Source organism: Quercus lobata, chromosome 10, assembly GCF_001633185.2.
Source record: "Quercus lobata isolate SW786 chromosome 10, ValleyOak3.0 Primary Assembly, whole genome shotgun sequence".
In the NCBI taxonomy this organism is placed as follows: domain Eukaryota; kingdom Viridiplantae; phylum Streptophyta; class Magnoliopsida; order Fagales; family Fagaceae; genus Quercus; species Quercus lobata.
The window spans coordinates 15,986,365-16,001,676 of record NC_044913.1 but is presented as its reverse complement, the minus strand read 5'-3'; the positions used below and the strand labels follow the sequence as shown (position 1 = coordinate 16,001,676).

The following is a 15,312-nucleotide window of genomic DNA, read 5'->3' as shown; positions in this document are numbered from 1 at the left end:
TTCTCTGTTTTAAGTTGCTGCTCTGTTTTTCTACATTTTAGTTTCTAGGTTAGGGTTTGAGGTGTGTATGCGTGTGCATGCTCGAAGTATGCATACGCATAAAACTAGCCTGCGCATGCAGGCTTATGTATGTGCACGCATACTCCTACCTAGGAACCCTAATCTTAGTTTTCTACTACTGTTTCTTTATTTCTTTCATGTAATATGCCTCTTTTTTTTTACCCTTTCTTATGTTTTTGAGTCTCTATCCCTCTGTTTACTTTTTGCTTGTTCTTCATAAGTTAGATTTGGGTTTCCCTTTAATGTTTTCTTTATTTTACCATGAACATGCATGTGATATGATCATGCATTGATGCATAAGTGTTATGATGCAGTAAGGTAAGTGAGGTAAGACATGCGCTCATATGTACATGCAATTGATTAGGATATGATATGTCAACTTGGAATATGTTTGTGTTCTTGATGCTTTCCAATAATTCTTTAATGTTGCCATGACCATGTGATATCTTTATTTTTTTACTACTGTAGATACCGCATTTTGTACCCCTTATGACTCGGGCCCTCGTTCTCCAATGATGCTTAAACTCTAAGGCCCAAGGCCAATTTAAAGCTCAATCAAATATTAAATTGACTTTAGAAATGTTAAAATGGAAAATATAACCTTTTAAATGAGCAAAAACCTATTTTTAGAAATTAAATTACCAAAGTGGCCCTTGGCCCACATGGGTGGGTAGAAGCTTGCATACGTGGGCCAAAAGCATGAAGCATGAAAAAGGCAAGTTTTCTGCAATAATGGCTGAGGTTTGGAATGAATCCTACATCGCCTGGAAGCTGTTCCAAGCCCTATTTTTTCTACTATAAAAAGCCTTAAATGGTACATTTTCATGACACAGAAATCCCATGGGAAAACTTAAAATTCACTAAAAAATAGTGAATCAAAAGAGAGTTTTTCACAAAATACCCTCAAGTCATTTTTATCTGATTGAGACCTTTTCTGGCTCCAATCCTTTGAGTTTAAAGTTTCTAATCACGTGTTTATTGATTGTGACAGATTTGACTAATGGGAACCTCAGTCAAAAATCAAGTCTAGGAGCTTTTTGCTTTAAGATATTCATTCTTGCTTCCTTTTTTCTTTTCTGTCTTTTTTTAGTTTTAATACTATTTCTTTGTGTAGTTTAGGTTTATGCATGTTTTCTTAGGTTAGTTTTATAGTTCTTTTTATGTTCTAAGCATGTTTGGTTGTTAGAATCAAGTTTTTTGATCATGCTATTTTTTCTGCTAAGTGCTTTAGGGTTAGGGTTCTCAAACAACTCCCACACATGCATGCCATAAGCATGTGCACCCAGCTTAACCTGCATATGCAGGCCTCTGGCTGCGTATGTAGGTGCTTGCCTTGAAACCCTAATCCAAATTCCTTATGTTGTTTGGTTGGTTTGTTTCACATGCTTTGTCTCTTTTTAAAGCCTTTTCATATATACGTACTTATGCCTTTGTCTTATATGCTTATTTTCCTTTAAATATGCTTAGATTAGGGATTTATGTTTGTTTCTTGTTTTAATGTCATGAGCATGCATTCACATGCCCACTCATGATGTCATGGGTGCTAAGCTGCAAGGTAAGTCATGGATTCACATGAACATGCATGTTGTTTGTTTAATCCCCCTTTTGATATATGTGTATGAAGTTAATGCCTTATTTATAATATGATTTGCTTGCTATTGATGATATGCTTGCTACCATGTTTGGGGCTACTGCCTTGTTTAGATGTATGATAGGGTTTTCATATGTTAGATAAATTTTAGGGTTTCTTATGTGTGTTTGGCTCTCTTTTGCTTTGTGGATAGATATGTTATTTTGGGATAAAAGATACCATGTTGTATGTTAGATGCATATTAATGTGTGTGTGTGTGACTTTAGAATGCAAGTGTTGAAGTCGTTTTTGATAGGGTTAAGACATAAGACACAATGATGGGGGGCCAACCTTGGGGATGGGCAATCTTGGGTGCCTAACACCTTCCCAAGAGCGTATCTAAACTTCGAACCCATACTCTGATAGTAAGATCAAAGGTCCTTCCTCGAGAGAACGCTATATATATGGTTGCTAGACCATTGCAAAAAATAGGTGACAATTCCAAAAATGACCCCTTGTGTCCACAGCTGCCTTGGATGAGATGATATGATGTGCATAATAGATGTATTCTAGGTTTGATATGAATTGCCATGATAGATGTATGTTTGTATTTTGGAATGATTGATGTCATGTTAATTGCTAGATATATGCTAGTGTGTATGTGGGTATAGATAACAATATTTAGGGGCGTGTAGCCAACACAGCAACTTGCCAAAACCAACTCGACCCAATCCAACCCGCCAGGTTGGGTCAGTTTTTAGGACTTGGTGGTTTGGGTTGGGTTACAAAAAATTTTTGATTGCAGGTCGAGTTGGGTTCGAGTCATAAAATTTCAAACCCGTCAAACCCGACCAAACCCACCCATAATTTAATATATATTTAAAATATATTACATAATTAATAATTTTTTTTTAAATAACCAGCTCTTCCTCCTATCCTATATAAAAGCCAATATTAATATATATTAGTTCATATATTAATGTATAACTGAGTTGGAATATTAGTTCATAGATTAATTTGTATTTTGTTTATCAACTTAGGTGGCATGTGTGTTATTTTTTTCTACTCAATTTAATAATAATAGTAATAAAAAAAAATTTTCAAACCCATAGGTTCAACTCGACCCAAATGGGTTGGGTTGGGTTGAATTTTTTTTAACCCACCATGGTGGGTTGGGTCAAAAAATCCCTTTAACCCGACCCCACCTGACCCATGCACACCCCTAACAATATTGAATGAGTCTTAAATGAGATTAAGACGTAAGACACAATGACTAGAAGCCAACTCACGGGTCGGGTGGGGTTGGATGTCTAACACCTTCCCATCCCCATACCTAAATTCTGAACCCATATTCTAGTAGTAGTCCTTCCACGTAAGGGCGTTATATTTATGGTTCTTAGACCAAATCTAGGTGGAGACTCCATCTTTTCTTCGCCATGGTTCACTCGGCAGAGGTGTACTCCCCTTTCCTAAGGAGAAAACTGCTATCCTAAGGAGAAAACCGCTACGCCCACACCTGGCTCTTGCATTAAGCTGAGAAGGTTCCTATAATTTTCTCCCATGTAGATGCGAGTTACACTGATTCCAAATCAGCCAGCATTGGACCAAGAATGGTTCAAACTCATCCTTAGATAGCTTGTGCATCAACTTCGCAAATAGCTGTGTAGACATTGCAATTTGTACTCTTTACGACTCGAGCCCCCGTTCCCCAATGATGCTGAAACTCTAAGGCTTAAGGCTTGTTTAAAGCTCAATCAGATATTAAATTGACTTGAGGAGTGTTAAAATGGAAAATATAACCTTTTTAATGAGCAAAAATCTACTTTTTGAAATAATTTGACCAAAGTAGCTCTCAGCCTATGTACATGGGTCATGGCCTACATACACAAGCCACTGTATGCATATGCATGCACAATCCTGTGCACACAGCTAGGGTTTCAGAAGTATAAGAAATGCAAGTTTTCTGCAATAATGGCTAAGGCTTGAAACAAATCCCACATTGTCAAGGATACATTCTGAACCCCATTTTTTCCATTATAAAAAGCCTTACATGGTCATTTTCAAAACACAAAAATCCCATAGGAAAAACCTAAGATTCACTAGAAAATAGTGAATCAAAAGAGAGTTTTGTTTAGTTTATGTTTACTTATGTTTGTGTAGGTTAGTTTTAGGTTTCTTTATGTCTTTAAGCACGATAGGTTGCTAGATTTTACGTTTTAAGTTTCTGCTTTGTTTCTGTGTGGATTAAGGTTTCTAGGTAAGGATATGCGTACGCATGATCTAGCCTGCGCACGTAGGCTGAACTCATGTGTACGCAAACCTGTTCTAGCGTGCATGATGCCATTACCCAGAAAACCCTAATCTTTGTTTGTTTTGATTCTGGCTTCACATGTTCGCCTGCATAGCCTCCTCTCCACATGTTTTTAAGCCTCAAAAAATGTTTTCTCACCATTTTAACATACTTTTTTGTTATCACATGTCTAGATTAGGGTTTAGTCTAGGGTTTCTTCATTTTAATACCATTCATTCACATGTCCATGCATTGATACCATTGGTGTTGTGCTGCTAAGAGGTAAGTAAAGGGTAAGTCATTATTAGCAATATTCATGCATTGGCGTTAGGTTTTCTTAGATGTATGATTAGGGTTTCTAATATGTTAATATTTTGTGTTTGATATGTTTTGTTTGATGACATGATTGTTGCCATGTTTTGTTTTAGATAGGGTTTTTCATATGTTAGATGTATGGTGAGGGTTTCTTCAATATGTTTGGCTCTCTTTTGTTTGGATAGATGGATAAGTATGTGTTTAGGGTAAAAGATGCTATGTTGATTATTAGATGCATGTTGATGCATGTGTGAGTCTAGAATACAAGTATTTAGATAGTTTTTAATAGGGTTAAGATATAGGACACAATGAGGGGAGGCCAACCTTAGGGTTGGGCAATCTTAGGTGCCTAACACCTTCCCAAGAGCATACCTAAACTCCGAACCCAAACTTTGGTAGTAAGACTAAAGGTCCTTCCTCAAAAGGACACTATATTCATGGTTCCTAAACCATATAACTAGGTGGCGGCTCCATTTTATCCATTTTTCCCTTGCGCCCACAAGCTGCATTATATCATGTTGGCCACTTAAACATTTCTGTAATCGGATTGAACACCTAGCCTACACATCCTGAGCCGTTCCACTCCCAAAAGGCATGAAGCACAGATTCTGAATGTTTTTGACAAATGTTGCAACTATCATCTTCTATAATTCATCGCCAAGCCAGATACACTCAAGTTGGCAGTATATTATGTCATGCTCGCCACCCAAAAACATTTATTTTATTGGGAACATGGAGTTTCCATATCTTGGCCCAAACATAACACCTCGACACCGGAGCTAAACTCTCTCCCTCACACCCCGCCTCCTTCAACAACAATCTAGCTATATGGTAACCCGATTTCTCCGAGCACACTCCATTCTTGTCATGTAACCACACTATCACATCTAGTACATACCTCCGGCTTAGTGGAATTCTACAAATCGCCATTGAAATAACCCCATTGTGTATGTGGGATTGAGCCACTGCCTTTATCAATACTTCCTTTCCAAATTTAGATAGAAATCTCCCTTTCTAAGCCTGTATTTTTTTTTCTAAACCCTTTTCTTGAGGAAAGAAAGGTTTGGTATTTTGACCTACCAATCAATGTGAGAAAATTGATGACTTGTCCAAGTTGATGTATTGCCCAGAAGCCATTGCATACAACTGGAGAACATCAATTATAACCCATACTACCTTTCATTTGTTAGTTGTGTAGTTTTTTTCTTTTTTTTTTTTTATTGACATGCCTCACATTTATTGAATTTTGATACCATTGACATGGTGTCATTTGATACCAAATACCTTCTCATTGTAATGAAATGGTGGACAAGTGACATGGTCCACGACTCCACCACGAGGATCATACAATTTCTCCCATATTAGATTATCTATTTTTACATTACATTTCCTAAAAATATTATTTCATTTTCAATTTTTTATTATTATCCCAAATCATATATCTCTCTCCCTCTTTTAATAGTCAAACAAAAATAAGTAAAGAATCATTAAAATATACATTTACACAATTACTATAGAACATGTTGTTTTTTTCCTTAACAATACAAAGACTGATATGGGAGGTTCTGGTGATTGGTCTAGCAAATGTGTTACTTATTATATTTTACAAATATTTTCTATCTTTTTATTATTAAAAAAAAAAAAAAAGTGTATTATACTATGTTCAAACAAGGAGGAGGTATTTAATATCAAATGATACCACTTATCAAAATCCAATAAGTGTGAGACATGTCAACAAAAAATAACTACCCTACTAACAAATGAAAAACATATGTTAGTGAGTAGTTATTTTTATACACATGTCTCTCATTTATTAGGTTTTGATATGGTTGACATGATATCATTTGATACAAAATACATTTTCTCAAAGAAACATATCAAAATGGCACACTTGTAATTTTCTCAAAAACCAAACCCAAATTCCCAACCTGACATAATGCACAAAACCGCTCCTTTTAAACGTTAAACTCTCCCCATTCACAAAATCCCACTTTTCAGTCTCTAACTTAATTCCCCTCCAAAAAAAAAAAAAAACCAAACTCAAAGCAACGAATTTACAAGTACCAAAAAAACAAAAACATCACTCTAAAAAAGCCATGAATTTACAGCGTGGTTTTCCGCTGCTATGGCAGCAATACACCGCGCTGTTGAAGAAGAACATGCTGCTGTCATGGCGGAACAAGCGGTCCACGTTCCTCCAGCTCTTCTCCTCCTTCTTCTTCATCTTCCTCATATTCTGCATCCAGAAAGCCATAGAGGCTCGCTTCGATTCCTCCGCGGCTTTCCAGAGCGTCACCGACCCCGCCACCCTCGTCTCCCCGCCGATCCCGCCTTGCGAGGACAAGTTTTACGTCAAGATTCCTTGCTACGACTTTGTGTGGAGTGGAAATGACAGCACCATGGCTCAGGGGATTGCCGCTAAGATCATGGCTAACAATCCTGGCAGACCTATTCCTCTGACAAAGGTACATACAGATACTCCATATAGTTTCTTTTTTTTTTTGGAGTAGATTATATTTTGACCATTAAAGTTCGGAGTTGTTTTCGTATTAGCTTTTTATGTCTCACTTCAATTTCATATTAATCTTTTATGTTTCGAAATTTACATTTTGACCCTTTAACGAAAATAGTCTTATTGTTTGGTTCCTAATAACATAAAAGAAGATTGTACACAAGATGAATTTGTGTTTGGAGAATTGAATTACGGGTTTTATTTTAAGATTTGAATGTATTTTTTTTTTTTTGGTTAAAATAATGGTTTAATGATTAAATTTTCCATTTTCAAACAATTTAAGACAATTAGTGATTTATCAATTTTTGGATGTAAAGACAGTATATGAGAATTTTGAATTTCTAGTACTGTTAGATATAACTTCATTGGCTTATTGTTCAAATAAATTACACTTTTAACTCTTAAAAGTTTGAAATTGTTTTCGTATTAGCTTTTTATGTTTGACTTCGTTTTCATATTGGTCTTTGTGTGTTTTAAATTTTACATTTTGACTGAAAATGGAAATGGAAATTTTGATAGATAAATGGCCAAAAATAAAAATAATTACAAAATTTTGAGGGTAAAAATGTACTTTAGTTTTATCGTTTGGTTGCTAAGAAAATAAAAGAAGATTGTACAAAAGATGAATTTGTATTAGGAGAATTGAATTTCTAGTGACGTTATTTTTACTCAATTAGAATTTCATATAAATTTTGAAATGGAAATTAAGGATTTTGAGTCTTTATTAGAATAATGGTTAAATGATTAACTACATTGTTAACAACTTAAGGATAATGGTTAGATACTTGGATATAGCTGAAATTCTTATTCTTCGTAGTAAGTTACATTTATGACCCTTAAGGTTTGGAGTTGCTTTCCATTTTTGCTTTTTATATGTTTGTCTTTGTTTTCATATTGGTCTTTTTTTATATTTCAAAATTTATATTTTGACCCTTTATGAAAATAAAAATGGTCAAAAGTGTACTTTAGTCTTATTGTTTGGTTCCTAATAAAATAAAGGATAAAATTTAGTTACAAAATTGATTGTAACCTAAAACTACAACCTTACTTTTTTTTCTTTTTTTTTTTTTTTTTTATTGGAGGTGAATTTTCACAAATCCACCATTGGATTACATTTTCTTCTTATATCTTCCATACTTGCAAAATTTCTAGAAAATTAAAGATCAATAGCTATGTCATCAATAAATTGTTTATATTGCAAGTTTTTTTTTTTTTTTTTGAGAAATAGTTACAACATGCTGCTAACCCCGCAGCTCAAACCCTTTTTCCCCTAGACCCTCAAGCACTTTATGCATGGAGAAGTCCCAATTTAGCTACAAGGTCTTTGGCTATTGCAAGTTTTTGTAGTTTAAAATTATAAATAAAATATAAGTTTATAGATCATATAGTAAATAATATTCGATTGATACAAAATTTGACATGTTTATTAAGTGCATAAAAAACATGCAATTCAACAATTACATTTTCAAAATATATATCAATGTTTTTTTTTACTGCATTTTTTGTTAGAATAATGGTTTAATAATTAAATTCATCTTTTTCTAACAAATTAAGACAATTAGTAATGTATCAGTTTTTGGATGTAAGGAAAATGAGCAATATGAGAATTTTGAATTTCTAGTGCTGATATTTTTACTCAATTAGAATTTCATATTATTTTTAAAATGGAAATATGAAGAATTTTGAGTCTTTGTTAGAATAATGGTTAAATAATAAAATTCATCATTTTCTAACAGTTAAAGAATCCATAATTTATCAATTTTTGGATGCCAATAAAGTGAGAGTTCTTATTTTCTAGGGCGAAAATGGGTAATTACCCATCAAAATCGAACTATTTAGTTAATAGGGTCCGTTTGGAAACATATTGGCAAACTAGCAACTCGAGTCTTAGAGGCTCGATTTTGGGTCCCTAAATCGAGTTTCTAAGGCTCGATTTTCATGCATTGTTCCTCTCTGATGTGGCGCTTTGTCCAGGTGGCGTCCACATGAAAATCGAGTCTCTAAGACTCGATTTCCACCGAAAAATAAAATATTAATCACCCAAAATGCAACCCAAAATGCAGAAACAGCGGAAAGAAAATGCAGAAAGAAAGAAAAAAAGAAGAAGAAGAAGAAGAAGAAGAAGAAGGAATGGCGACACACACAGGCCGCGCGCGACCAGGTCGCCGCGCGACAGATCCAGGCCGCGCGCGACCCAGTCGCCGCGCGCGACCCAGGTCGCCGCGCGCGACCCAGGTCGCCGCGCGCGACCCAGGTCGCCTCGCGCGACCCAGGTCGCCTCGCGCGACCCAGGTCGCCGCGCGGCGCGACCCATGTCGGCGCGCGCGACCCAGGTCGGCGCGCGCGACCCAGGTCGGCGCGCGCGACCCAGGTCGCCGCGCGCGACCCAGGTCGCCGCGCTCGACCCAGGTCGCCTCGCCACGCCGCGCGACTGTTTCTGGGTTTTTTTTTTTTTTTTCTTTCTTCTCTGATGAACGCGTTGTGGTTTTCTGGCTTTCTTCTCTGTTTCTGGGTTTTCTTTTCCTCTGGTTTTCTTCTCTGTTTCTGGGCTTTCTTTTCCTGCTGCCCTTTAGTTTTTTTTTTGTTTTCGTTTTAAATGTAAATCGAGTCTTAGAGACTCGATTTCCATGTAGATGCCACCTGGACAAAGCACCACAACGGAGAGGAACGACGCATGAAAATCGAGCCTTAGAAACTCGATTTAGGGGCCCAAAATCGAGCCTCTGAGGCTCGAGTTGCTAGTTTGCCAATATGTTTCCAAACGGACCCTATTAACTAAATAGTTCGATTTTGATGGGTAATTACCCATTTTCGCCTATTTTCTAGTGCTATTATTTTTATTCTATTAAAATTTCATGTTATTTTTTTAATGGAAATGAAGAATTTCAAGTCCTCTTTTAATGGAAATTATTGAACTAAAAACTGAGCCAGTTGACTAGCTGGATGGATATAGAGAGAAAATTTAGAATTTGTTGAGAGTTTTATTTCTGTCACAACTTCTTGTTTGTGTTGGTATTTCTTGTATCTAAGCATTTGGAATTTGGTGTATTCTATTATCTATATTCACTCACTGTGCCTTTTTGTTTATGCAGGTTATGTCATTTAGAACACCAAGAGATGTAGATGCATGGCTATTGAGTGATCCAATGAGGTGTCCAGGAGCTTTGCATTTGGCTCAAAGAAATGCTACTGTGATTAGCTACAGCATACAGACTAATTCAACTCCAGTTGCAGTGCGAGGCAATTATCAAGATCCCACTTTTAAATTTCAAATACCACTTCAAATTGCAGCAGAGCGCGAGATTGCGAGATATCTGATTGGAGGTATTCAATTCTAGTCCCTCTTGGAATTTTCTACTCACATGGTTTAATGCTGTGACACCCATTTCTGCATGCATTTGAGTAAATGTACCACTAATGTAATCACTCTGTGCATGTTCAGATCCAAACTTCAGCTGGATTGTAGGATTTAAGGAATTTGCACACCCTGCAATTGATAGTTTCTCTGCAGTGGGTTCATTAGGACCAACTTTTTTCCTTGCAACAGCCATGTTTGCTTTTGTGTTTCAAACCAGTTCTTTGATCACAGAGAAAGAACTTAAACTTCGCCAGGTATTTTCTGAAGTCTGAAGCTAAAATAGAAATTTGACATTGCTGTACTTTTGCAGGATTATTCAAATTTTCATTTTTGGTTTTTATCTACGCAGGCAATGTCTATGATGGGTCTCTATGATACTGCTTACTGGCTCTCATGGTTCACATGGGAAGGAGCTCTTACGCTTCTCTCATCACTTTTCATAGTTCTATTTGGGATGATGTTCCAGTTTGATTTTTTCTTGAACAACAGTTTTCTAGTTGTGTACCTTATGTTCTTTCTTTTCCAACTCAATATGGTAAGAGATTTCCTGCAAGTCCTATAAGTCATTGTTTTACTTTATGCTTAATTAAACCAACCCTTTTTAAATATAGTAGCCCTTTATCTGCCTGTCTTAACTTCTGATGCTAGATTGGATTTGCATTCATGTTATCGGCCTTCATTAACAAGTCAGCTGCATCCACAACAGTGGGTTTCTTCATATTTATTGTTGGATTTTTGACTCAGGCAAGATTCCCTTCCTATCTTTCAGAAACTATTAATCAGTTCACTTGAAATAATCTGTTTCCACTTTGTCCTTGCAGATTGTTACAGTATTTGGATTCCCCTACAGTGATCGCTTCAATAATACCTGGAGATATATATGGTCCTTCTTCCCACCTAATCTTCTTGCTGAAGCTCTTACTCTGCTTGCCGGTGCAACCTCAACTCCTCAAGATCCTGGGATTAGCTGGAGTAGACGGAACCAGTGTGCACCAAATGATACAGACTGCGTAATGACCATTGTATGTGAACAATTCAAGCTCAAAATCCCAATATTGACATTATATAGATCACCATGTATCCTTTTTCTATTCTCTATTCCTTTTCCTCTGTTTACTTCAGTCTAAGTTGAATCACCCACATTATAGCCATTTTGTATTTCTTGTGTTCTCAACAGAATAAGATATACATATGGCTCATTGCCACATTCTTGGTGTGGTTTGTATTGGCGATCTACTTCGATAATATTATCCCAAATGCATCTGGTGTGAGAAAATCAGTATTTTACTTCCTAAACCCTGGGTACTGGACCGGGAAAGGTGGAAGCAAAGTGAAAGGTAATTCAGTTTGATCTTCAGTTTGTGCTAACGAGTTCTCCTCATTGCCTGGTAGTATGACTTATGCTTTTTTCCCCTCTATCATCATAGAGGGTGGAATTTGTAATTGCATAGTTTCTGTCCCACAGCATGAGCATATTACCCCAGATGATGAAGATGTCCTTCAAGAGGAAAACGTAGTAAAACATCAAACAAAGGAAGGCGTGGTTGATTCAAATGTTGCAGTTCAGATACGCGGTCTTGTAAAGACATATCCTGGAACTAGGGATTGTAATTGTTGCTGTAGATGCAAGAAGACTCCACCTTATCATGCTCTTAGGGTAAGGACCTCTTTCTAATTTTAGTTCTGGAGAGTTTCAGGGAGTAAATTGAACTTTTATTCACTTGTACCTGATTATGAATTGTTATGAGTTGCTGTAGGGTCCTAGTGTTTCTTGGTTCTTAAGGAGGATGCTGTTATGAAATCAATCTAATCAAATATCTTGTTTGTTCATGCACATTCTTCCATTTTTGCCCCATTACCTCTCTCTTTCTTTGTTTTTAGTTGTTCTTTTAGGAAAAGAATTGGTGGGCACAGGTAGAGCAGCATAGAGTCGTCGACTACATATCTAGATTATTGGTATCATTGAATTTACTTCATTTTGGGCTATTGTTTGTCTGGCAGAATCAATTGAGTGGTTTTCCTGCTGTTTGTCACTATGGTAGTTATACATTAGGTGCCTTGAGGGGGATTTGTTCTTGTCCATATTTATGTTGTTTTTTGCATCACTATCATCAGTTTCTTAACTGTCATAATGTACCACCATAAGGCATAAGATTACAAAATATGATGCTGACTGTGGACGTATTTATATTTGAGTAAAATTTTAACTTGCTTATTTGCAACTTACCTTCAGGGGTTAATGGTGAATTTTGAAAAGGATCAGTTATTTTGTATTCTTGGACCTAATGGAGCTGGAAAAACTACAGTAATTAATTGTTTGACAGGCATTACACCAGTGACTGGTGGAGATGGTGAACTCTCTCTCTCTCTCTGTTTATCCTATAGAAATTAAGTCAAGAAGAATATAACATTTGAGTCTGCCTAATAAACAGCATTGATTTATGGACATTCAATCCGAAGCTCAGTTGGCATGTCAAACATTCGAAGAACTATTGGAGTCTGTCCCCAGGTGACCTCTCTCTCTCTCTCTCTCTCTCTTTGTGTGTGTGCATTTCAAGTTTGCTGCATGTTTTCAGTAATATATGAATTGACATAGTTTCGAATAGAAATGGCTCAAAAAAGAAGTGACTAATCTTTTCTTGAATTTTGTATTTTTTGTAGTTTGATATCCTTTGGGATGCATTGTCTGGTCGAGAGCACCTCCACCTCTTTGCTACTATTAAAGGTCTACCCCGTGCTTCTATCAAATCGGTATGTTATGCAAGCATAGAAGGGTGATTCAGCCACTTTCTTCCTAATCATGGTTTGAAGATTCAAAACACACTTTATGGCCTCAGACACAGCATCCAACAGCAGTAATAAGTGACCATGTAGGTTTTTATTTTTATTCTTCTTAAGATAAACGATTATTCTCCATGCAGATTGGTGAGAAGTCGTTGGCAGAAGTGAAACTCACTGAGGCTGCCCAAATGAGAGCTGGGAGTTACAGTGGAGGAATGAAACGTCGCCTCACTGTTGCAACAGCCCTTATTGGTGATCCGAAGTTAGTCATTTTAGATGAACCGGTATGTAGCTAGGAATATATTTGCTCTAATTTATTTACTTAAAGAAGTTTTATCTAATCCCTCTAATTGGCAGACAACTGGTATGGATCCAATAACAAGGAGGCATGTATGGGACATTATAATGGATGCAAAGAAAGGGCGAGCCATTGTCCTAACAACACACTCAATGGAAGAAGCTGACATTTTAAGTGACCGCATAGGAATCATGGCCAAGGGTAGGCTTCGCTGCATTGGAACCTCAATCAGGTTGAAGTCAAAGTTTGGCACTGGTTTCATTGCTAATGTTAGCTTCTCTGGAATCAACAATAGACAAACTCCTCAGAATCATTCTCCTCCCAATGGGGCTGCAGTTTCTGCAACTCCTGACCATGAGGCTGTGAGGCAATTCTTTAAAGATGTATGTTAAATAAATAAATTGATCAAATTTTTTCTTTAACTTACAAAGAGGTTGATTTCTGACTCGGGGAATGTTTGGACAGCATTTGGATGTAGAACCAAAAGAGGAGAATAAAGCCTTTTTGACTTTTGTGATTCCTCATGATAGAGAGAGTCTTTTAAAGGTAAGGATCTTTAACATTGTATTTTGTTTTCATTTCTTTTGAAGCTGTCCTCTACAAGTTTATAAATCCTAGATTGGCTCACACTCAACAGTATGGATATGGATTCATATGTGAACTGAATTGCATTTCCACTGATGCATCAGCAAAAATTTTAACCTTCATATATTGCATTCTTTGAAATGACGCATGTCAATACGTCATAGAATAATGATATCAAGTCAAGTGCATAATCCTATATATTGCATTCTTTGAAATGATACACAGTCAATTGGAGAGATTGCTTCAGCTGTGCTTGCAATGGGGGTGACAGATCCGAGAAATAATTCTAAAAGGCTCAGATTGCCAATTTTGTTGACCAAATAGAATAGTACTTTATTGTGGTGAAATATACACCATTTTTGTTATAGTTTTTTTCCTTATTGTATCTGGTAATTGTCAATTTGTCATTTTCACATGATTTGGTAACTTCATTGGTTTCCACTACAGTAGAGTCTAATGAAATGTTTTGAGCTGCCATAAAGCAACATGTAGAGTTCAAAAAATAACAATTTCTTATATTATTAGATACATTGGATTACCTTCTTATATGATAGGCTTTATGTATTAGAATAATGTAAAGATTATGAAAAAAAAATAATAATCAAATTTAGGGTTTACTAATAATCCTGAACAGAAATTTTTTGAGGAGCTCCAAGATAGACAAGGGGAATTTGGTATATCTGACATTCAACTTGGTCTTACAACCCTTGATGAAGTTTTCTTGAATATTGCAAAGCAAGCAGAGCTAGAGAGTGCAGCAGCCGAAGGGAGGATGGAAACTCTGACTTTAACATCTGGAGCCTCAGTTCAGGCAAGTGGATTTTTTTTTTTTACTTAATGTATAGCAAGATAAGATAAAGAAAAGTTTTAAAGCCACTATGCCCATTCCCATCTTATCCTTTTTACAATGATCATGCAGGTACCTGTAGGAGCTAGGTTTGTGGGAATTCCAGGAACAGAATCTGAAGAGAGACCTAGAGGAATTATGGTAGAAGTGTATTGGGAGCAAGATGATTCTGGTGCCCTTTGCATTTCTGGCCACTCAGACGAAATTCCAGTGCCTCCAAATGTTCGAACAATGCCAGTAACAGGTTCTGGAAGAAATTACTTATCAGGACCAGTTCATGGAATTGTGATTGAACCCAATCAAATTTAGTAATATACAAATTATCATTGATTCATTTACTCCCGAGTTGTATACATATGTTTTTGTGCATTCTGTACATTTAAAGAGCGCCACGATTCGAAAGCATTTTAGCCATTTGTATCATGTATACTTGGATATTGAAAAACCTTACAAGATTTTGCTATATGTTGAAATAATTCATATATTATTACATAAATATAAAATATATATATTATTATTACATTGTTTATTCATTTTTTTTCCCCTTAGTTCAGCCCAATTCTTGAGTTATTAGAGGTTACTTTCTGTTAAAATTTGGAGATCAAACCAGTCCAATTCCAACGCATAATTTATTGCTATTGGTCCAATCCTCGTTGTATATTTTCCAAATTGGGTGTAGGGACTCGGGGAGTTATG

The 15,312-nt window shown here is 36.3% G+C and overlaps 1 protein-coding gene across 2 annotated transcripts; it reads left to right on the top strand.

Moving 5' to 3' along the window:
• Nucleotides 1–6,324: 6,324 nt before the first annotated feature.
• On the top strand, nt 6,325–15,057 carry LOC115963110 (ABC transporter A family member 2-like). 2 transcript variants are annotated; one of them, XM_031082005.1, is made up of 16 exons: nt 6,325–6,700; nt 9,840–10,071; nt 10,190–10,359; nt 10,455–10,640; nt 10,754–10,849; nt 10,927–11,127; nt 11,283–11,442; nt 11,557–11,762; nt 12,339–12,456; nt 12,538–12,614; nt 12,767–12,856; nt 13,027–13,170; nt 13,244–13,567; nt 13,650–13,730; nt 14,404–14,580; nt 14,689–15,057. In XM_031082005.1, the coding sequence occupies exons 1-16, from the start codon at nt 6,332–6,334 to the stop codon at nt 14,923–14,925; spliced, it is 2,868 nt and encodes a 955-aa protein (XP_030937865.1). In that variant the 5' UTR covers nt 6,325–6,331; the 3' UTR covers nt 14,926–15,057. The 2 variants fall into 2 exon arrangements, with proteins under 2 accessions (XP_030937865.1, XP_030937864.1); XM_031082004.1 differs by having other exon boundaries at nt 11,533–11,762.
• Nucleotides 15,058–15,312: the final 255 nt, after the last annotated feature.